Source organism: Eubalaena glacialis, chromosome 2 (genome assembly GCF_028564815.1).
Source record: "Eubalaena glacialis isolate mEubGla1 chromosome 2, mEubGla1.1.hap2.+ XY, whole genome shotgun sequence".
NCBI lineage: Eukaryota > Metazoa > Chordata > Mammalia > Artiodactyla > Balaenidae > Eubalaena > Eubalaena glacialis.
This window is the reverse complement of record NC_083717.1, coordinates 40302935-40319775: the sequence shown is the minus strand read 5'-3', so window position 1 is coordinate 40319775 and position 16841 is coordinate 40302935. Positions and strand designations below refer to the sequence as shown.

The 16841-nt window shown below is 47.4% G+C and overlaps 1 protein-coding gene across 4 annotated transcripts in view; it reads right to left on the bottom strand.

Annotated features, from left to right (window-relative positions):
• NTRK3 (neurotrophic receptor tyrosine kinase 3) overlaps positions 1–16841 on the bottom strand; it is a 373167-nt gene that overhangs the window by 69694 nt on the left and 286632 nt on the right. For 2 of the 4 annotated variants that reach the window (XM_061179968.1, XM_061179969.1), the window contains one exon: positions 14762–16841. The exons of the other annotated variants lie outside the window; for them this stretch is intronic. In XM_061179968.1, coding sequence (XP_061035951.1) covers positions 16723–16841 — 119 coding nt within the window. In that variant the 3' untranslated portion in view covers positions 14762–16722. Of the gene's footprint in view, positions 1–14761 lie in introns of those variants that run through there. 4 annotated transcript variants of the gene reach the window in all.

Genomic DNA, 16841 nt, shown 5'->3' with positions numbered 1-16841 from the left:
AATCGCCTACAACTGCTTCTTTGCAATCCCATTGCAGGGAGGGAGAAAGACGGTCTCTCAGAGGTCCTTCCCATGCTGTACTTCCTTGATTCCCAGCTAGCCTGGCTTCCAGGAGAATGCCAGAGAGCCTCATATGGCGGGGCACACATGCCTGAGTGGGCTTCCAGGGCCGGCATCCACGGTCCCTCCCTCAGCCTGGCAGAGAGGAAGGACTAGCACCCAGGGATCCTGGAATACACATGGCATCTTGGCAGCCGCCTCTAAAAGATGACCCACGAACAGCTTGCCTGGGCTGTAGGTAGTGACACAAACCTAATTGCGCTCGTTGGTCTCCATTTCAGTGCTCCTCCCAGGCCCAGTTTTTCTTTCCCTTCCTTGTTACCATCCGACTTCAATCCTTAATATCACCCCCTTATGCTTGTCTGTGCCCCCATATGTTTGGGTTCTTTCTGGACCATCTGCTGTGCTGTCCATGTACCTTTCCTTTCCCCAGGATCTCCTCTCCAGCAGGTAAGAGCCCAGGAACTCAGAAGAGGGGAGGGTCCGTTTCTCCTCCTGGTCAGCCTCTGTCCCATGCCCACCCCAGAAGGACACTAAGGGCCCTTTTAGGAAAAGAGGAGGGGACTCACTGGAACCCCAGCATGCTCTTCTCTGTCACCACTGAGACCTACCACAGAGAAAACAGGGCTATCGCTTGGCCTCCAAAGCTGCAGATTTAGATAATCTCATGATCAGTCTCTCCACCGCTTCATCTTTCCTGTTGCTATTTCCTTGAATCCGCTCCAGCTGGTTGACTTCCCTCCAGTTTGGGCCCCTCTTTTTTGGCTGGAAATGTCTCGCTCTGAATCGTCTGTGGCCTTTCTTGCAGCCAGCTTCAATCTCTACTGCTGTGCCCCACTCAGTCTGTTCCCAGGTGGCCACCTGCTTAAAGGCCAGGGCAGGAGGTCAGGGTACATGGGGACTGCCTCCCAACCCTCACCCTGACCTTGAGAGTGTCAAGCTGCCACGCTTGGTCAGCCATCTGTACGACATATGAGATTAGAGGCTTCACTCAGAATCCCATTAACATTTCTGGACTGTGCAGCTCAGAATCCCCAAACCTAAAATGTGGTAAGACTCTGGCCTGAAGAGCCCTTTGGAGAACAACATTATGGGAATATTGGCAGCGCTTTGAAGTCACCTGGGCAAAGGTAAGGACCCCTATACTCACCAACTTTGTATCCTGGGGTCTGAAGACATCATGTTCCAGAAGGAGATGGCTTCCCTAAGTTAGCTCTCTGTTACAAGAGGACAGCTGTCTTAAGGAGAGCCCACTGGCTACTTGGGGATTCTTGGGGAGTCCCTAAATACCCAGGGGTGTCTGCAGTGGGCCACAAGGCAGGGATGCAGGGACACACAGCGCCTCTGGTGGGCGCTGCCACTCAGCCATCCCCCTCATTCAGCTTAGCTACCAAAAGTATGGAAATGCCTGCTGTTATTCATAAGAATAGAAAAATAAAACAAAATAAGCCAAGTTTCCAAACAGTAAAATAAAGATGGTATATCCACACAGTGGAACATTATCCCGCCATTAAAAAACATGCTGCAACTTTGTGTTTATTGAGGCTGTGGAGAATCTCATTCTCATATATTATTACTGAGGGTACACATTGGTATGACCTCATATGGGTTATAGGTACAAAATAGGTATACCAAATAGCCTGTGGGGATTATTTGGCCCTGTATTAATGTTGTATTTAGGTTCAACCACATTTATTTAGGCTTATTATATTTTTGATCAATCTATTGAAGTTATTTGTAAGAGCAAAATATCATAAAGAAATTAAATGAATTTGGATACACCAAGGCAATGGAATAGTATGTATCTCTAAAAAAAACAATGAGCAATTTCTCTCAGAGCTCCAAAAAGCTTGAAGGGGGAATACTATAAAGCACAGGATAATATGTGTGATATAGTTTTACATGTGCAAAATGGAGGAAAAACAAGAGCGTATATTAATATTTGTTTATATATAATTTGTTTAGATATAATTCATAAGGACACACAATAACAGTGGTTACCTGCGTGGTGATGGTGGTGGTGGTACAATGAACCTGCAGATGAGGGACAGGTGTAGGAAGAATTCATGTATATATGTAACATATATATAATATATATTATATATATATAATAACTGAGGTAAACAATACCTCAATAAAGTTTGTATATAAAATCTTTATTTTACATCAACATATTACATATATTTATTATATATATCATACATATAAACTTTATTTTACATATATATTTACATATAAATAAATAAACTTTATTGAGGTATTATTTACCTACCATAAAACTCACCCATTTTAATGTACAATTCAATGATTTTTAGTAAATCTACCAGTGGTACAACCATCACCATAATCCAGTTTTAGTACATTTTCATCACCCCAATACGATCTCTTGGGTCCATTTACAGGTAATCCCCATTCCCAACCCCAAACCTAGGCAACTACTAATCTACTTCTTGTCTACATAGATTTGCCTCTTCTGGACATTTCATAGAAGTGGCATCATGCAAAACAGGATCTTTAGTGTCCTGCTTCTTTCACTACTTAGCATATTGTTTTTGATGTTCATTCAGGTAGCATATATCAGTACTCCATTCCTTTCTATTGTTGAGTAGTATTCCATTGTTTGTGTATCCCATATTTTGTTTATCATCAGTTGATACACATTTGGGTTGTTTCTACTTTTTGGCTATTTTGAAAAATGCTGCTATGAACATTCATGCACAAGTTGTGTGTGCGTGTGTGTGTGTGTGTGTGTGTGTGTGTATACGTGTTTGAACCATGTGAATAGATTATCTATAAAAAGTCTTTAGTATTGCAAAAGATTAGTTAAATGGCACATGAAACAATCTTATAAAAAAGGAAGTAGCAAAGCAATGGGTGTGTGTGTGCACGTGCACATAGAATGATTTGATTCTGTTTAATAATTAAATAAGAACATAAAAAAGATTTGAAAGGCAGAAAGCTAAAATGTTAACAGTGTTGTCTCTGGGTGATGGGACTGTGGATAATTTATGTGTTTGTGTGCTTTTCTGTGTTTCAACAAATTGTCTACTGTGAATATAAATTACTTTTGTAATCAGAAACAAACCACAATGCTATTAGAAGAAAAAACCCATCATACCCATTCAATTTCTCCAAGGTCTTTACCTCTCTGTTGCAGAAAGATACCCTCCCAATAGTCCCCACACAGGGGAGGGGAGAGTGCATCCTATCTCTCTCTCTCTCTCTCTCTCTCTCTCTCTGTTTAATGCTGGTCACAGCATCCGGAAAACAGCAGATCCCCAATAAATACAAATCAATTTTGGAGACCTCAAGATCAGTCTCCATGGCAACCTGACAAGGGCATGACACTATATGAGCACCGCCCCAGCATGGAGATGGTCCAGCACAAAGAACACCTGACTTGAACAGCCCGAGGCTGCCAATGGACCATAGTATTTATCTATGTGGCAATGGGATCAGGCTTCCCAGACTCAAAGAGGCAGACATCTCTCTAAATGATGGAACATTGAAAGTCTGAACTGATCATCCTGATTGTGGGTTCCCTGAACTGCCATTTCTATTTATACAGCTGCAAACAGATGTCATGATTCAATATTTTCCAGAACTACATTTAAGAACTAAGTGTCCTTCCTCTATGTTTACCTCATTCACAATTTCATCATATTGCTTCATAATTACTCATTTGTCTGCACCAGGCCTGTCCCTTACATTTGTAGGACCTGGGACAATAGAATAATTAGAAGCTCACATCTCACATGTTCAAAAATTCAGAAGTCATAAATCAAGCTAACACGCTCTTAAATAAGGTACATCCTATCTTCCTACTCTATTGAATATATTTTCAGAATGACCTGAAGAACCAAGTACAAATTTAGACATCTCAGGCTCCTTGGAGCTGGGAGTTGGGACATGCGGTGCCAGAGAGCTGGCCCCCGGCTTGCTCCCCTTTTCCATTGCACAGCCAAGGAAGCGCCAGGCGCCCCAGACTGAACCACCCCCTCACCCCCTCACTCACACTCCCCTCTGCCCCCAAACAGCAGCCTCTTGGCCAACTCTTGGGCTTTACAGGGCACACACCTGCAGTGCAGCCCACCCTTAGGAGAAAAGACCAACGGACAGGCCTGTACGTGCCCTGAAAGTGGGCTATGGACCATTTTGGTAAGGAATTCTGGTTTAGGCAACTGCAACTTTATCTAGAAGGGGTGTGGGACAGGGGCTGTGGATGCCATGGCCCTCGGACTCCTGGCAGCTGAAGGAGGGCCCTGAAAAGTATGACAACCCTCTTGCCCAAGATTAAGGGATACCGATCTGTATTCCCACTAGACTGGATTTCTTGACCTTGGCACTACTGACATTTTGGGCCAGGTAATTCATTGTTATAGGGGCTGTCAGTTATGGGGGCTATACCCTTATTTGTGATAATCAAACTCCCTGGGAGACAAGTCACCCCTTCCCCCAATAAGTACCAATGCAATAGACTGTGAAGCTCTGGAGGGCAGGAAATACAACTGCTTCACTTAGTGGCAGAGTTCATGGTATAGAGTAGATGCCCAATAACTGTTTGAAGGATGAATCAATGAACCAACATCAACTCATGATCTCAGAGGCATTCTTGAAAGACCCTATTTTCCTGGTGAGGATTGTGAAATACTGGGGACAAAGGACTCCTCAGAACAAGCTGAGAGCTGTTCTTGATCCCCCAGATATAAATGATAAATCTGGGTTATAAAGGTAAAAACGCTAGGAAGCATAAACACGGTGTCGTGCGCCCAGGACCCCAAGGATTGGACAACTCCCTCCGTCTGACGTATGTATAGAGTTGACCCAAGGAGGCTCCTTAAGACCTTATGCATTTCATGGTCCAATCTTTCTCCACCAAAGCTGCCCAGGTTAGGTGAGTGAGGGAGGGGCCAGGGTCTCTAAACTTAAATAGACACTCCTAAGGAACCTGGTAGAACACTGCTAAGCCCTACATGTTCCTTAGACAAATCCAAATGCGATGCACAATGAGGGCTATGACGCACACGATGAGACTTCTGACCTGCAAGGTGCTGATTGCAAAAGCTCTTCATCCCCCTGACATTCATTCTCCCTGTCCTCACCATTGGGATTTTGCAAACCCTGTTCATGCTGAGTCTCTTCAATTGGCCAGTAATATTTACTGCTGCATCAAGCCCACGTTCCTTCTCCAGAGCAAGCACGCACCCAACCTCCCAGTTTTCTTTATAATAGATGAATTCCTTCTTGTACGGTTCCCACATTGCTAGCAACCGAGCATACATGGTTATATCCAGTTGGGTTTGGGTTGGCACTTTAGGGGCAGTGGTGATGTTTGCATGAAGAAATGAAGTTCTGATGGAGTCCGACACTTGGAGCAAAGTGCATAACTGGTACCATTCACTGGTACCAAGGGAACCTAGACTTGATTTCAGAATCTGCTCATGCCTCAGTTTTCCCTAGAGTGGCAGGTCTCAAAATGTGGTCCAAATAGCCCTGGTGGCCCTGAGACCCTCTCAGGAGATCCACATGTCAAAACTATTTTCCTAGGAATACTAAGATGGTCTGTCATTTTGTTCACTCTCATTCTCTCACAGGTATACAAGGAGTTTTTCCAGTGACTTCCTGACATGTGATGGCATCATTGCTCTGATGGCTAAATAAAATGTGTGTGTGTGTGTGTGTGTGTGTGTGCTTGTGTTTTCCAATGTTTCTCAGTTTTAATTTAAATTACAGTAATTAAACTCTTCAAGGTCCTTGTAATTTTTGAGTGTAAAGGGGTTCCAAGACCAGAAAGTTTGAGAACCACTGTCCTAGAGCAAGAATGCTAGTCATACTTCTACAGAATTGAAAGTAGGGAGTGGGGAAAGAAATATTTGGAAGACCTTTCTGTGAGGTAGAGTAAGTTACCGAATATAAAAATAAGTACACTTTCAGAGTTTTATAACAGGAGTGTCACTGTGACATTTTAACTGCAAAATGTTCTCTAGGTTCTTCGAAGTGGAAAAAAAACAAGTCTAGAAAAAAGCAAAAGTATTAATATTTTCAGTAAAAGCAATACATCTTAAACACAATATTGCTTGTTTGGAGGTTTACCGATGATCTGATTTGCACCTGGACCAGTCTCAACTCAAACACCCCCAATCTGTCCAAAGATTGGCTCTATTTGTTGGCATCCCTGAGAGCATCAATTACACTTGCAATTTTAAATTTAACTGCAATTTTGAGATTATCAGTGGCTTTCAGTTACCCATGCTATAGAATCAGGATGTATTATCAACCAGAAGTATTTTTGTTAATATCTAAACAACATCACTGAGGAAAATAAACAGATGAAAGACCCCGTTCCCTCTAGCTTTAACACCAATCCTTCCATCACATCTGATTTTCCCTTTTTAAATTTCTTTAATTCCTTTTCCCCCTTCGTGTAACATAGATGTTATTTTCTTGCCACCCTCACCCAAGTGCCTAGGTGTTCTGACCACATGGCATCATTCATACGCCCAGTATACCTAGAAGAGGCGTGTGACAATTGGCTCCATTTTTTAGATGGAACGACTGACACATGAAATCCACCTTCCCAGATCAACATGGCCAACTGATGGCCAGGCCACCAAATGCTACCCAAGATGCTACCCACCCATACTGGAGCGGGGGTCCCCAGATCCTTGTTTGAAGAGGCACAAGCTGGAAGCTGATGGGGGCATTTCTAGAAACTGCCTCTCCCCGACTCACATAAGCAAAAGCTATGCATTTTCTTAATTAAAAGAACAATAATAGTAATCATAATAACAGATAAGGAGAGGTCAAGAGCATGTCACCAACAAGAAAAGCTTTACCATTTCAAGGCTGGGGCAGATGGACCGCGAACTACCATCTCAAGCCCAGCCACTTTTCTACATCCAGCTTCCATCTTCTGCGCTATAAATAATTCAGAGTTTTCTTTTTTCCTAAATATCACAAAACCAAGTCGGAATCTTTATGTGAAGGATTCTGCTGTGTCCCTCTCTCCCTCCTCCTCTCCCTCCCTAGCCAGCCCAGGCAACTCCCAGGAGAATGACCCCTCAAGCTTTAACATTTATTCTTTGACATTTCAGACTGTTTGTTAGGCAGAGCTGCCTTCTTGAGATCAAAGTTGGAAAATCTTGCCAAGAACTCCCGCTTGGCCCTGTCCGACTGTGACAGCGAGGGTCTATTAACCTCCAAGCATCTGCTTCCTTCCTCTTCGGGAGAAATCCACCAACACTCACCCAGAAGGGCAGCCATCCTCTCCCTCTTCCACCCTCCCCAGCACTCCAGGAGGGGGCAGAGGTCACCCTTCCCATGCGATACACTAAGACACTCAGCAGAGAGAGACAGACCCCAGAACCAAAAGATGTCCCCCACTAGGAGACAACAGTGACTCATGGGGACATGGTATTTGGGACACCTGTCTGGGTAGGATCTTTTATCTGAGGAACAGCAAGCTCAGAGACAAATATGGAACAAGGAAAGGTAACTTACCCAAGTCATTTTGCTGGCCGTAGTGCTGAGACTGATGCCAGCTCTTCACTGCCGTGCGCTACTGCTAGATGATGTCACCTCCACCCGCCTGGGAGGGTGACCAGGTTTAGGGCTGAAGTCTTAAGCTCTTACGTGAAATGACTTACCATTTTCTTCTGAGGCATCGCAGTGAAGGGTTCCTGCACTTCACAAGAGCACCTACCCACCAGCTGCCAGAATCATTTCTTCCTCCATACAAAGCCGAGGGCCAAACTGGGGGACCAAGCCTAAAGCTGGACAAAGGTGTCGGGGTGTGGTGGTTCACCTTTTTTTTTCTTTATTTTATTTTTTTTTTTTTTTGGTGGTGGTTCATCTTGATGTAAGAGGTCAGTGGTTGACTAACCCATCTTGCTTGGTTCTTCTTCAAAAAGCTTCTGCCCACACCCTGACCCAGTGTTACCTAGAGTGTATGCATGAGTCTATTTAGAGTGAAGAGTGTTTTATGTTCAATTAGATTGGGAAAGAGGTAGGATAAAAAGGGTTATTTAAAGGAGGACTTCTCAGAGCCTTTAGTACCCTAACATGCATGGTAAACCTACAAGAGGTTGGCTATACCATACAATGCTCTCCAAAGTTATCTGATGGGCTCTTAGCATCTTATGAAACTAGAGGGAAACATTTCCACAGCCAAGGAAAAGGAGAGTACTTGATCCTTACAACATGATTTATTTAATAACAAGCTGGGCATTCAAATGAAGACAGGACCCCATTGCAGAAACTGAAGCTTTCCCAGAAAATTGATCAATCCATGTAGGGCAGTAGTTGGTCAAGTGGCTGACCCACAAAATTACTAAGATGGCCAAAGATACCATCCTGAAAATGCACAGTGGTGTCATTCTGGTCTTTTTAATGACCAGATTGTCCATTTGGTATCAAAGGTACTATGCAGCAATTGCCTGTTATAATACCGGGAAATGTCAAGTTGACAGCCATAAAGATTGAACGATTCCATGAGTCATTCACACATGAACTCAGAATTTCAGTTCTCGCAGGAAGGACATTCTCAGAATATATTCTTTATTCATGGTGCCTCTTCTACCCACCCTCCCCCTCAGAGTCAAGTTCTCACTGGCCAGCTCTGCATCTGGCTCCCTCTGAAGCAAAAGGCTTTGGTCCAGAGCTGTGGCTCTAAGATGGGAGCGACAAGAGATGTCCTGGCTGTGCCCTCTCAGCCAGCGTGAGTTTTCAGAGACCTAACGCTCATGATAAAAATTGCTTTGAGATTTCCTCTCAGGTTCTCTGTTACGTGAGTCTTTTTCTCAGAATTAACAGCAAGAGAAGGCTGACACATTGGTGTATACATAATACGTGGGCTGGACTTAGCATCTAGCCTGCATTCCGGAATTTTCCTTCTCCCTAAGATTGCTTGTAGGAGGGCCCTGGGAGAGGTGCCTACATTGGTTGGCCCATGGGACACAGACTTTAGGACTTGTCCTTCTTGACTGTGGCAGCAGGAGGGCAGATCTTGGAGACAGTTTGTCTGGCCAGTGCTGAGAAGGGTTGGCAGTGAGACAGCGTTTGTAGGTCCAGGGGTCTCCTGTGTTATGGAATCTAAACCCTCTCAGCTCCAAACTCAAGGACGTTCCATGTCTCCCTGCTCCCAACACCCTCGAGAATGTGGCTGTGTGCAGTAAATATCTCCCTAGGCCTGTCCAGCTACTAAGAACCGTGGCACAGACTGTAGACAGATGTCATTCCTCCAAGAGCACCCGGGCCCGCTTCCCCCCAGCCCCACACCTTCTCTTCCCCTGAGAAGTCCATCTGGGAGTCAGGATCACATGACCTTTGGCCAAAGGCTGTTGCAAACGCTGCAACGTAATGGACATTGCACTGCAATTTTAAAACACTATCACGAGGACCAAAACAGACCAAAGCTGGTGTGTGCTTCAGAGTAAAAAAGTAGGTGGCATTTCAGAGCTCTATAAAAGCAGTACCACCAGGCCATATTTGACAGCAGTGAAGTCACTTTACAGGGGTTAGGTCCTTGCCCTTCTCACTGCAGAATAAACATAGGGACAAGAGAGGGAAGCCTTGTCCCTTGTCTTTTGAAGGGAAATAGGCCGGTTGCTCCACTGAGGTCCCCAAAGGCCGAACCAGGCTTCATTTTGCTGCCATGGTAACAGCACATGGGAGGTAGAAACGGGGAGGGGGAAAGAGAGCTCCATAGACAAGCTGGGTGTCACTGTCAACCACCAAGGCCTCCGCCATTACTCACCCAAGTCAGGCTTGGTGGGGTTTTTCCGAACTGATATGACACTCTGTTTCTCAAACGTGGATGGAGCCACAAGTCGGACACAACCCTGGAACTCATACCTTTAAGCAGCCTCAACCCTTGGTCTTCAAACCTTCTCCATAGCCATGTGGGCCATTCTGACCCACCTTCCAAACTCTCAGACAGCACCTGACATCGCTCTTAGACAGGGTGTGAAGGGAGAATTGCTCTTTCCCTCTCAGAAAAGCCAAGCTCCATTCTTCCTGCCTTATGCCACATGCCCCTCCCTCCACTCTCAGCCAAATCAAAGTCAGGTTCATGGACATCAGAGAGGCCTTAAGCGGCTCCTATTTGCAGAGGGTCATGGGAAGACACGTGATCCTGAGAAGCCCAGGGCTGCCTCTGGTCTGAGTAGGAAGCTCACGCATCCCCTGTTTTCCAGGCTTGAAAGTCTCACCAAAGCCCTCAGTCAGGATTTCTCTACAGCTCGGCTCTTCCCTGGGAACTTGGAAATCCTGCCTTTCTCCTCTACCCAAGTAGTTCCATATTCCTTCCCAAACTGGACCTGCATGGACCTGGCATTGCCTTTGGCACAGAATCTGAGCCATCAGCATCCTCTGTGTCCCTCTAGGATCTGTGCTTCTCAGAGATCCTCCTGCCTTTCTTGTTTCTTTCTTGCACGGGAGCCGAACAGGCTGTAGTCAAAGGCTAACCCCAATATCTCCCTCACTCTCTCCAGTTCTCACCATGCCCCACCCCCAAACCTGCAGACTATCTGAGCAATGCATCCGCCTCCAGCTGGAAGGCAAAGGGGGTGGGGAAGGAAGAGCTACTGCTCTCAGGTACACACCCAGGAGGGGACAGGGTCCTGATGGAAAGAGACGAAAAGGCAGCGAGCTCTTCGGCCTCATCACCCACCCAATCTCCTCCCCGAGCAAGCAGAGCTTAAGTCCCAGGGGCAAACTGGGGTCACTTTATCGAAGGAGGAATTGGGATTAAAATCCTACCCTCAGAATCCTGATGAAATTTCCAAACCATGTGCAAAAGCAGACGAGAAACCTGATCTCTTGCCAGCAAGAGATCGTCAACTCACTTTGGGTTCAAGGAGGGTGGAAGGAGGCTTATTTAGCTCTGGGATATATGATTAGATCTTGGCTGAGGTTTTCTTGAGAGGTGAGCAGGGCTGGGGGGTGGGGGTGGGTATGGGATTTCTAAAGGCAAAATGCAGAACCAGAGCTATCCAAGACAACTGAGGCCACAGGCCGCTTCGCCCGCGTCCCCAGCAGTGCAGTGGGGATGTCAGGGGTGGGGCAAAGCTAGGGGTGCAGGGGGAGTAGAGTTTCAGGCCTCCTGGAAAATTCGGATGCAGACCAGATTCCCCTGAAGCTCCCACCCTCCTCGCTGCCCCGTCGCCTCCTCCGCTGTCACACTGAAGAGTTTTCCCTCTGTCCTTCCCAAAGGAGCCTCAGAGCAGCCAGCATCCCTTCACCCTCAAGCCTCCCCGTCTGTCCCTCACTGCTACCCTCACGTTGCTCTCCATTTCAGAGTCACTCTGGCGGCCACCTGTGAGTGTAGCCGGAGCTCCGAGTCGGTAAACACTGAAGGAACAAAGGCCCTCTGCCTAATCCGCATCTGGCGCAGTCCAGGAAGCTACACACAATGAAGTCACCCTGCATTGATCTGCCGGCTCCCATGCTGTCTCCACAGCATCAAACCCTCCCTGGCGTCTAGCTCCTGTATCTGAGACGCTTGAGCCTCTGCTCAGGCCTGGCCTTGACCTGCAGGAGCTGGGCGGAGCCAAGGGAAGTGTCACGGCCCAGCACTAGGCTGAGGTCACACCTGCGGCTGGGGAGGGGGAGGTTGTGGTGGCTGGGAGCTTGGCTACAGAAAAGAATTCCCACGTAAGAAGGGAGAGACAGGGTAGCCCAGAGCCCAGCTTCTTGGCTTCCGAATTGAAGATGCTTGGCATCTGCTCTTTCCCTGGGTGAGAAGCACATGGCCGAGCTTCCGCACACCAGGAGGTCTTTGAGGAAGGGTGAAGAAAGTTCAGATGTGGGTGCAGAAGTCAGGCAAGGATCTTCCTTCCACTACCTTCCCGCCTGAAGCTGTTCACGCTTGCCCAGACCTGGGCAGCCTCACCTACCAACTTGCGGATCACGTGTGTCTCAGCCAACAAGTCCTTCTTGACATCAAAGATGCCACCCTTGTCTGTTTGGGGATCTCACCAACTGAAAACCAGATGATTCATCTTAGATGTAAGAACAACCACACTTTCAGGCATCAAGGGTCGCTAAATGCTAGAATAGGTGAAGAAGGAGCCTGGCAGATGTTCTTTTCAAAATCACCCTGTTCGGGTGTTTCCAGGAGGAAGTTAGGGATAGCATCTAGCCCCAAAGACCCCTGAAGGACTTCATCTAGGGAGCCAGGGGGAGGCTATGATTGTGGAGACCCCAGGGCTGCAGCTTTCCAGGAGCAGAAGATGGGCTGCTCTGTGGGGGCAGCTGAACAGCCAAGAGCACCAGGAGGTCAAAGAGACCCCATGTCAGTCCTGGCTCTGCCACTCACAGCTGTGAAAACCTGGCCTAGTGATTACTAACTCTTTCTGAGCTTCAGCTTCCTCATGGGTCAGATGTGCCTGGCGCTGAATAGGTGCTTCATAAGTTCGACATAATGATTGTTACTAATGCTCCCCAGGAAAGCCCATTCTTTGGAGCTTGGTAACCAGTTCTAGGATCTGGCCACACAACCCTAAGGAAAGACTCAGGTCCTCTCCAGAGCATGTCCCTGGAAGGCCCTACAACTGAGTTGACCACTGTCCTACAGCTTCTTAAGGGTACAGTGAGTTCCCCACCCTCTGAGCTTCAGGGAATAGGGTTCAGAACCAGGGGCCCTCAATCACTCCTTCCAGAATGAAAATCCAGAGAGCACATGGCAAGCACACTGGGTTCATGGATTGAACCTTTGCCACGAAATCCCCTAAGACCAAAATGTAAGCTCAAGTCCAAGAAAGCCACAGTGAAATCCTGTGGGTGAGATTCCAAACAGAGCTACAGGTCTTGTTGGTCCCCTGCACCTCCCTGCCTGAAGCCAGTCCAAGCCAGTATCCTTGGTGGGCTGAGTTCCACTCTCCAGGCCTCCCCTGTGCCAGCTCTGACTGCCCCAGAGCCTCTAACGTTGGTGTAGATGCCATGGGACTTCAGGGCCCAGCAGGAAAGCATGGGAAACAGAGTCCTGGACACTCAACACAGCTGCCCAGTCTCAGCCAGTCCTCATTCCTCCCGGCAACTTTTTCATGCTTCCCTGCCATCTGCCATGGTCTCTTCTGCTGCTTTAGACCTTCTCAACGCTCTTAGATGTTCTCACTTGCAGCACAAGGCCTTGCATTACACTTTATAGGCAAAATAGAAGCCACCAGACAAGAACTCTCTCATTCCCCTGCCCACCCCAAACCTCTAAACCCTCATCTTTTCCTCTTCCTCCTGCTGCACCAGGACAGCTCTCCCTCCATGTGGCTGATCCTTCCTCCTGAGGATGGGTGCTTTTCTTTCCCATCTTCCCAGGGGCCGTTTCTATTCATCATCTTTTCTCCCATGCATTGGCAGTCTCTACGCATCCTGATAAAACAAAACTTAAATATCTCTACTTATTAATAATGAAATTCTCCCTAGAATCCATGCAGCCTGATGGTCCCAAAGACAGTCTCAACACTTGGGGCATCCCTGGTCCAATCCTGGAACCCTTGAGAACAGGAGAATGTGGAGCTGGGGCAACCCCTTACCCAGGCCACTCTATAGAAAAGGAGCTTCCATTGGGGGTGAGGTGAGGTGAGGGCTCAAACCAAGCTTAAATAAGAGATTGAGTAAGGGTAAGTAGAAAAAGCACCAACCTAGCCGAATCAATCCCTGTTGGACTTCCACCTTGAGCTCACCCACCTTACTTCTGCATGCCTCATCTTTACTTCCTAAGTTAGAAGCCCAAAAAAAGCCTACTGAGACCAAGGGAAGGGTCAAAATCCTCCCAGCCCCCGACCTCCTCTCTTGTTCCAAATCTCCTACATACAAAGTCCCTTCCTCCTAAAAGGAAGACATTGTAAGTTACAGAAGGCATTTCAACCCTTCTAGCTGGGTCAGGGCCCAGGAACCAAGGGCAGACAGATACAGACAGCTCATCTAAGCATTTTAGCCTCAGTAGGACCCCAGGACTCTTCTGCCTCTCCTTTTCTGGTAGCCCACATGAGACCTGACATGAGAGTTTGGCCTACCTTAGTGTGTATGTGTCTGGGGTGGGGAGGGGCGGGGGTGGTCTCTGGATGATCGGCAGGTTGGCCTGCAAGCCCAGACCCCCCATCTTCCTCTGGGCAAGGTCACTTCCCCAAGATCCATAAGGGAGATATAAAACCACTCCAACCAAGGGAAAAATTACATTGGCTTACTGGTGCACCAAAGATAAAGGATCCCTCAACCCCACTCCCAGACCCCCTTACACATCAGCTCTGAAGAAAGAATCTCCATAAGCCTTGGCTGTTCGGACAGTAGAAGAGTCCCCAGCCACCAAGGAGACAAGGGTCTCAGTAACCTGAGTTGTATCTGAAAGAGTCAGGTTTGAACCTGGCTTCTGTCTCTTGTGCTGTGTGTACCTGAGTGAACCATTCAACTCTCTGTGCCTCTAATTCTTTCTCAGTAAGATGAGGAAACACTTCACTGTATAGACTCAGCCTGTATCTGGAGGGGTCTCAGTGAAAGCAACCAATGGAACAGATTGTAAAATCCTTTGCGAACAGGACTTGGCTAAGAAACTTCTTTAAAAGAGCAATAGTAAAATAGGGGGGAATTAAAAAACAGGGTAGCCTGAAATTTCTATGTATCTTTAATATTCTTTGCAAAATTGCCAAATAAGAGGTCTGATCCAGTCATTTCATTAGAAAATAAAGTGTTTATTAAGAAACTATACACTGAACACTCCTATATGTCTCTGCGGAAACACAACGCCCCATGGTCATAGCACAAGGTGAGGAAAACGGCAGAATAAAAGATGCTGGGATGGATGGAGCCTGGGAGGCTGGAAATGAGGTAATGATTTACAATAATTAAAAGACATCATCCTCAAGCTTACTCCTTAAAGCCACACTCAGGAGGGGGCCCTGGCCCAAAGGGTTGGCAGGACACAATGGGGAACAGCCAGACATGAAGCAATGGGGAGCAGGATGGCGGGGAGCTGGCGGGGGGGCTAAATAAACACACTTCTAGGTCCTGGAGAGAACCTGAATCCCCGTGTGATACTCTGAACATTCAGGTGCCTGGGAGGCCACCCCAGATACTGGGCAAGAACTTGGAAAGCTCTGCATTTTTAAAGCCCATGGAGGTGTCTGCAGAATCAGGCTGGGAACCCGACGTGAAGAACCACGATCCACAGGACTCAGGACCTAAAGCCCTAAGTGGGAATCCTAACCCCCAGGGAAATTTCCCAAGGCAGAGAATCTATTATCTATTACTGTGCATCATCACTCCAAAACTTAGTGGGTTAAAACCACCACCATTTTGTCCTACGAGCTCCCCATGGTTGGCCCCCTCTTCCATGCTCCACCCTCAAGGGGGCAGCCTGTGCTGACCCCCTACAACGGAGGCACCATGGGGTGGCGGAGGAACTAGGCCAAGCCCGAAGTCCACTCAGCCAACATGGCAGCAAATCTGGGAGAGGTTCAGGCCCTACCACTGTACCTTTCCTATTGAAGCAGGGGGAGAAGCATCCCTTTCCCTCTCCCCAGTGGATCAAGTTGAAAATCGGGGAAACGAACCTCCCTCTTTGGGAGAGGGTGGCCATGGAGTAAGGCATGAGTCAAAGCAAGCAAAGTAAACACATATATTGACCAGAGAACGGGATGACACTTCCATTGGAGCCATGAGAGGGGCTGGAGGAGGCCAATTTTTACTTCTCTTCCCCTTCAGTTCATCTTGGCCTTGAAATGGTGATTCCATTGGGTGCCAAAAGTTCTCAGAGTCAAGAATAAGTAAAAGTGGGGGAAGAGAGCCAATCCCGGGATCATGGAACAGCAGGAAGGGCCTTGGTCCCTGATTCCCTTGGTCCCTTGTGGTCCTAGCGGGATGCCCAATTCACAGGCAAGACCTCCTGCAGCCAAAGCTTGTCGGAACTGCAGATCTAGGGGCCAAGAAGGAGCCCTGGAGAAATCCTCTTCTCCAAGGAGTTTTCTAATACCACTCACTGTGAGCCGTTCCAGAGAGAAGAGGAAGTAGGGGGAAAGTGTGTCCAAAAAAAAGGTATGGTTTTCTCCACCAAAAAATATATATATATATAGAAAATGATTGGTTTCCATTCTTTCCTCTGAGACCTAATCTGGTGCCAATACTTGGGCCTGGCTCCCTCTCCTCTCACCGCGCCGTCTCCACCTCTGCTTAGATGTTCTTCCCCACGGGAGGCTGCAGGGCGACGAGGTCACTAAGAGGATGGCCTGGTATCCTAGGGAGAGCCAGGGAGACCCCACGCTTCCAAGCGGGGAAAGTGAGGCCGGAGCACGGCTGGACTTCATCAGGCTTTCTCGTGGTGGTTGGGTTGTTTGTGGAAAGCAAGAGAATGGCTAGTGTGTTTAAGAGATGGTTCCTGGTGCACAGGTTTTTAATTCTCTTTATTGGCTCTTAAGATGATGGCAGGAGCTGCCTTGGAGGCCAGAAAAAAAGGAGCACAGTGATGATTGGAGGGAAAGGGCAACCCTGCCAGTGGCGGATGGGGGCAAACACCCGTCTTGGTGGTGATAAAGGATGCAGGGGCACCGGCGGCTTGTGTAGTTTCTACTTAGCATCCCCGGATCCAAACAGAACCATGCCTAGAGCTTCCAACCTCTCAGAGGACCCAGCCTACCAAGGTGACATCAAAACAGGGAGGCTTAAAAGGAGTTTTTAAAAGCCATGACGTCCTTTGCTGAAATAAACATTGACATCCTCAACATAGATGCCATGGTTAAGAGGCTTGGAATGTCCGGGAAGGCTTATTGGATTCAACATAATTTCTCTGAAAC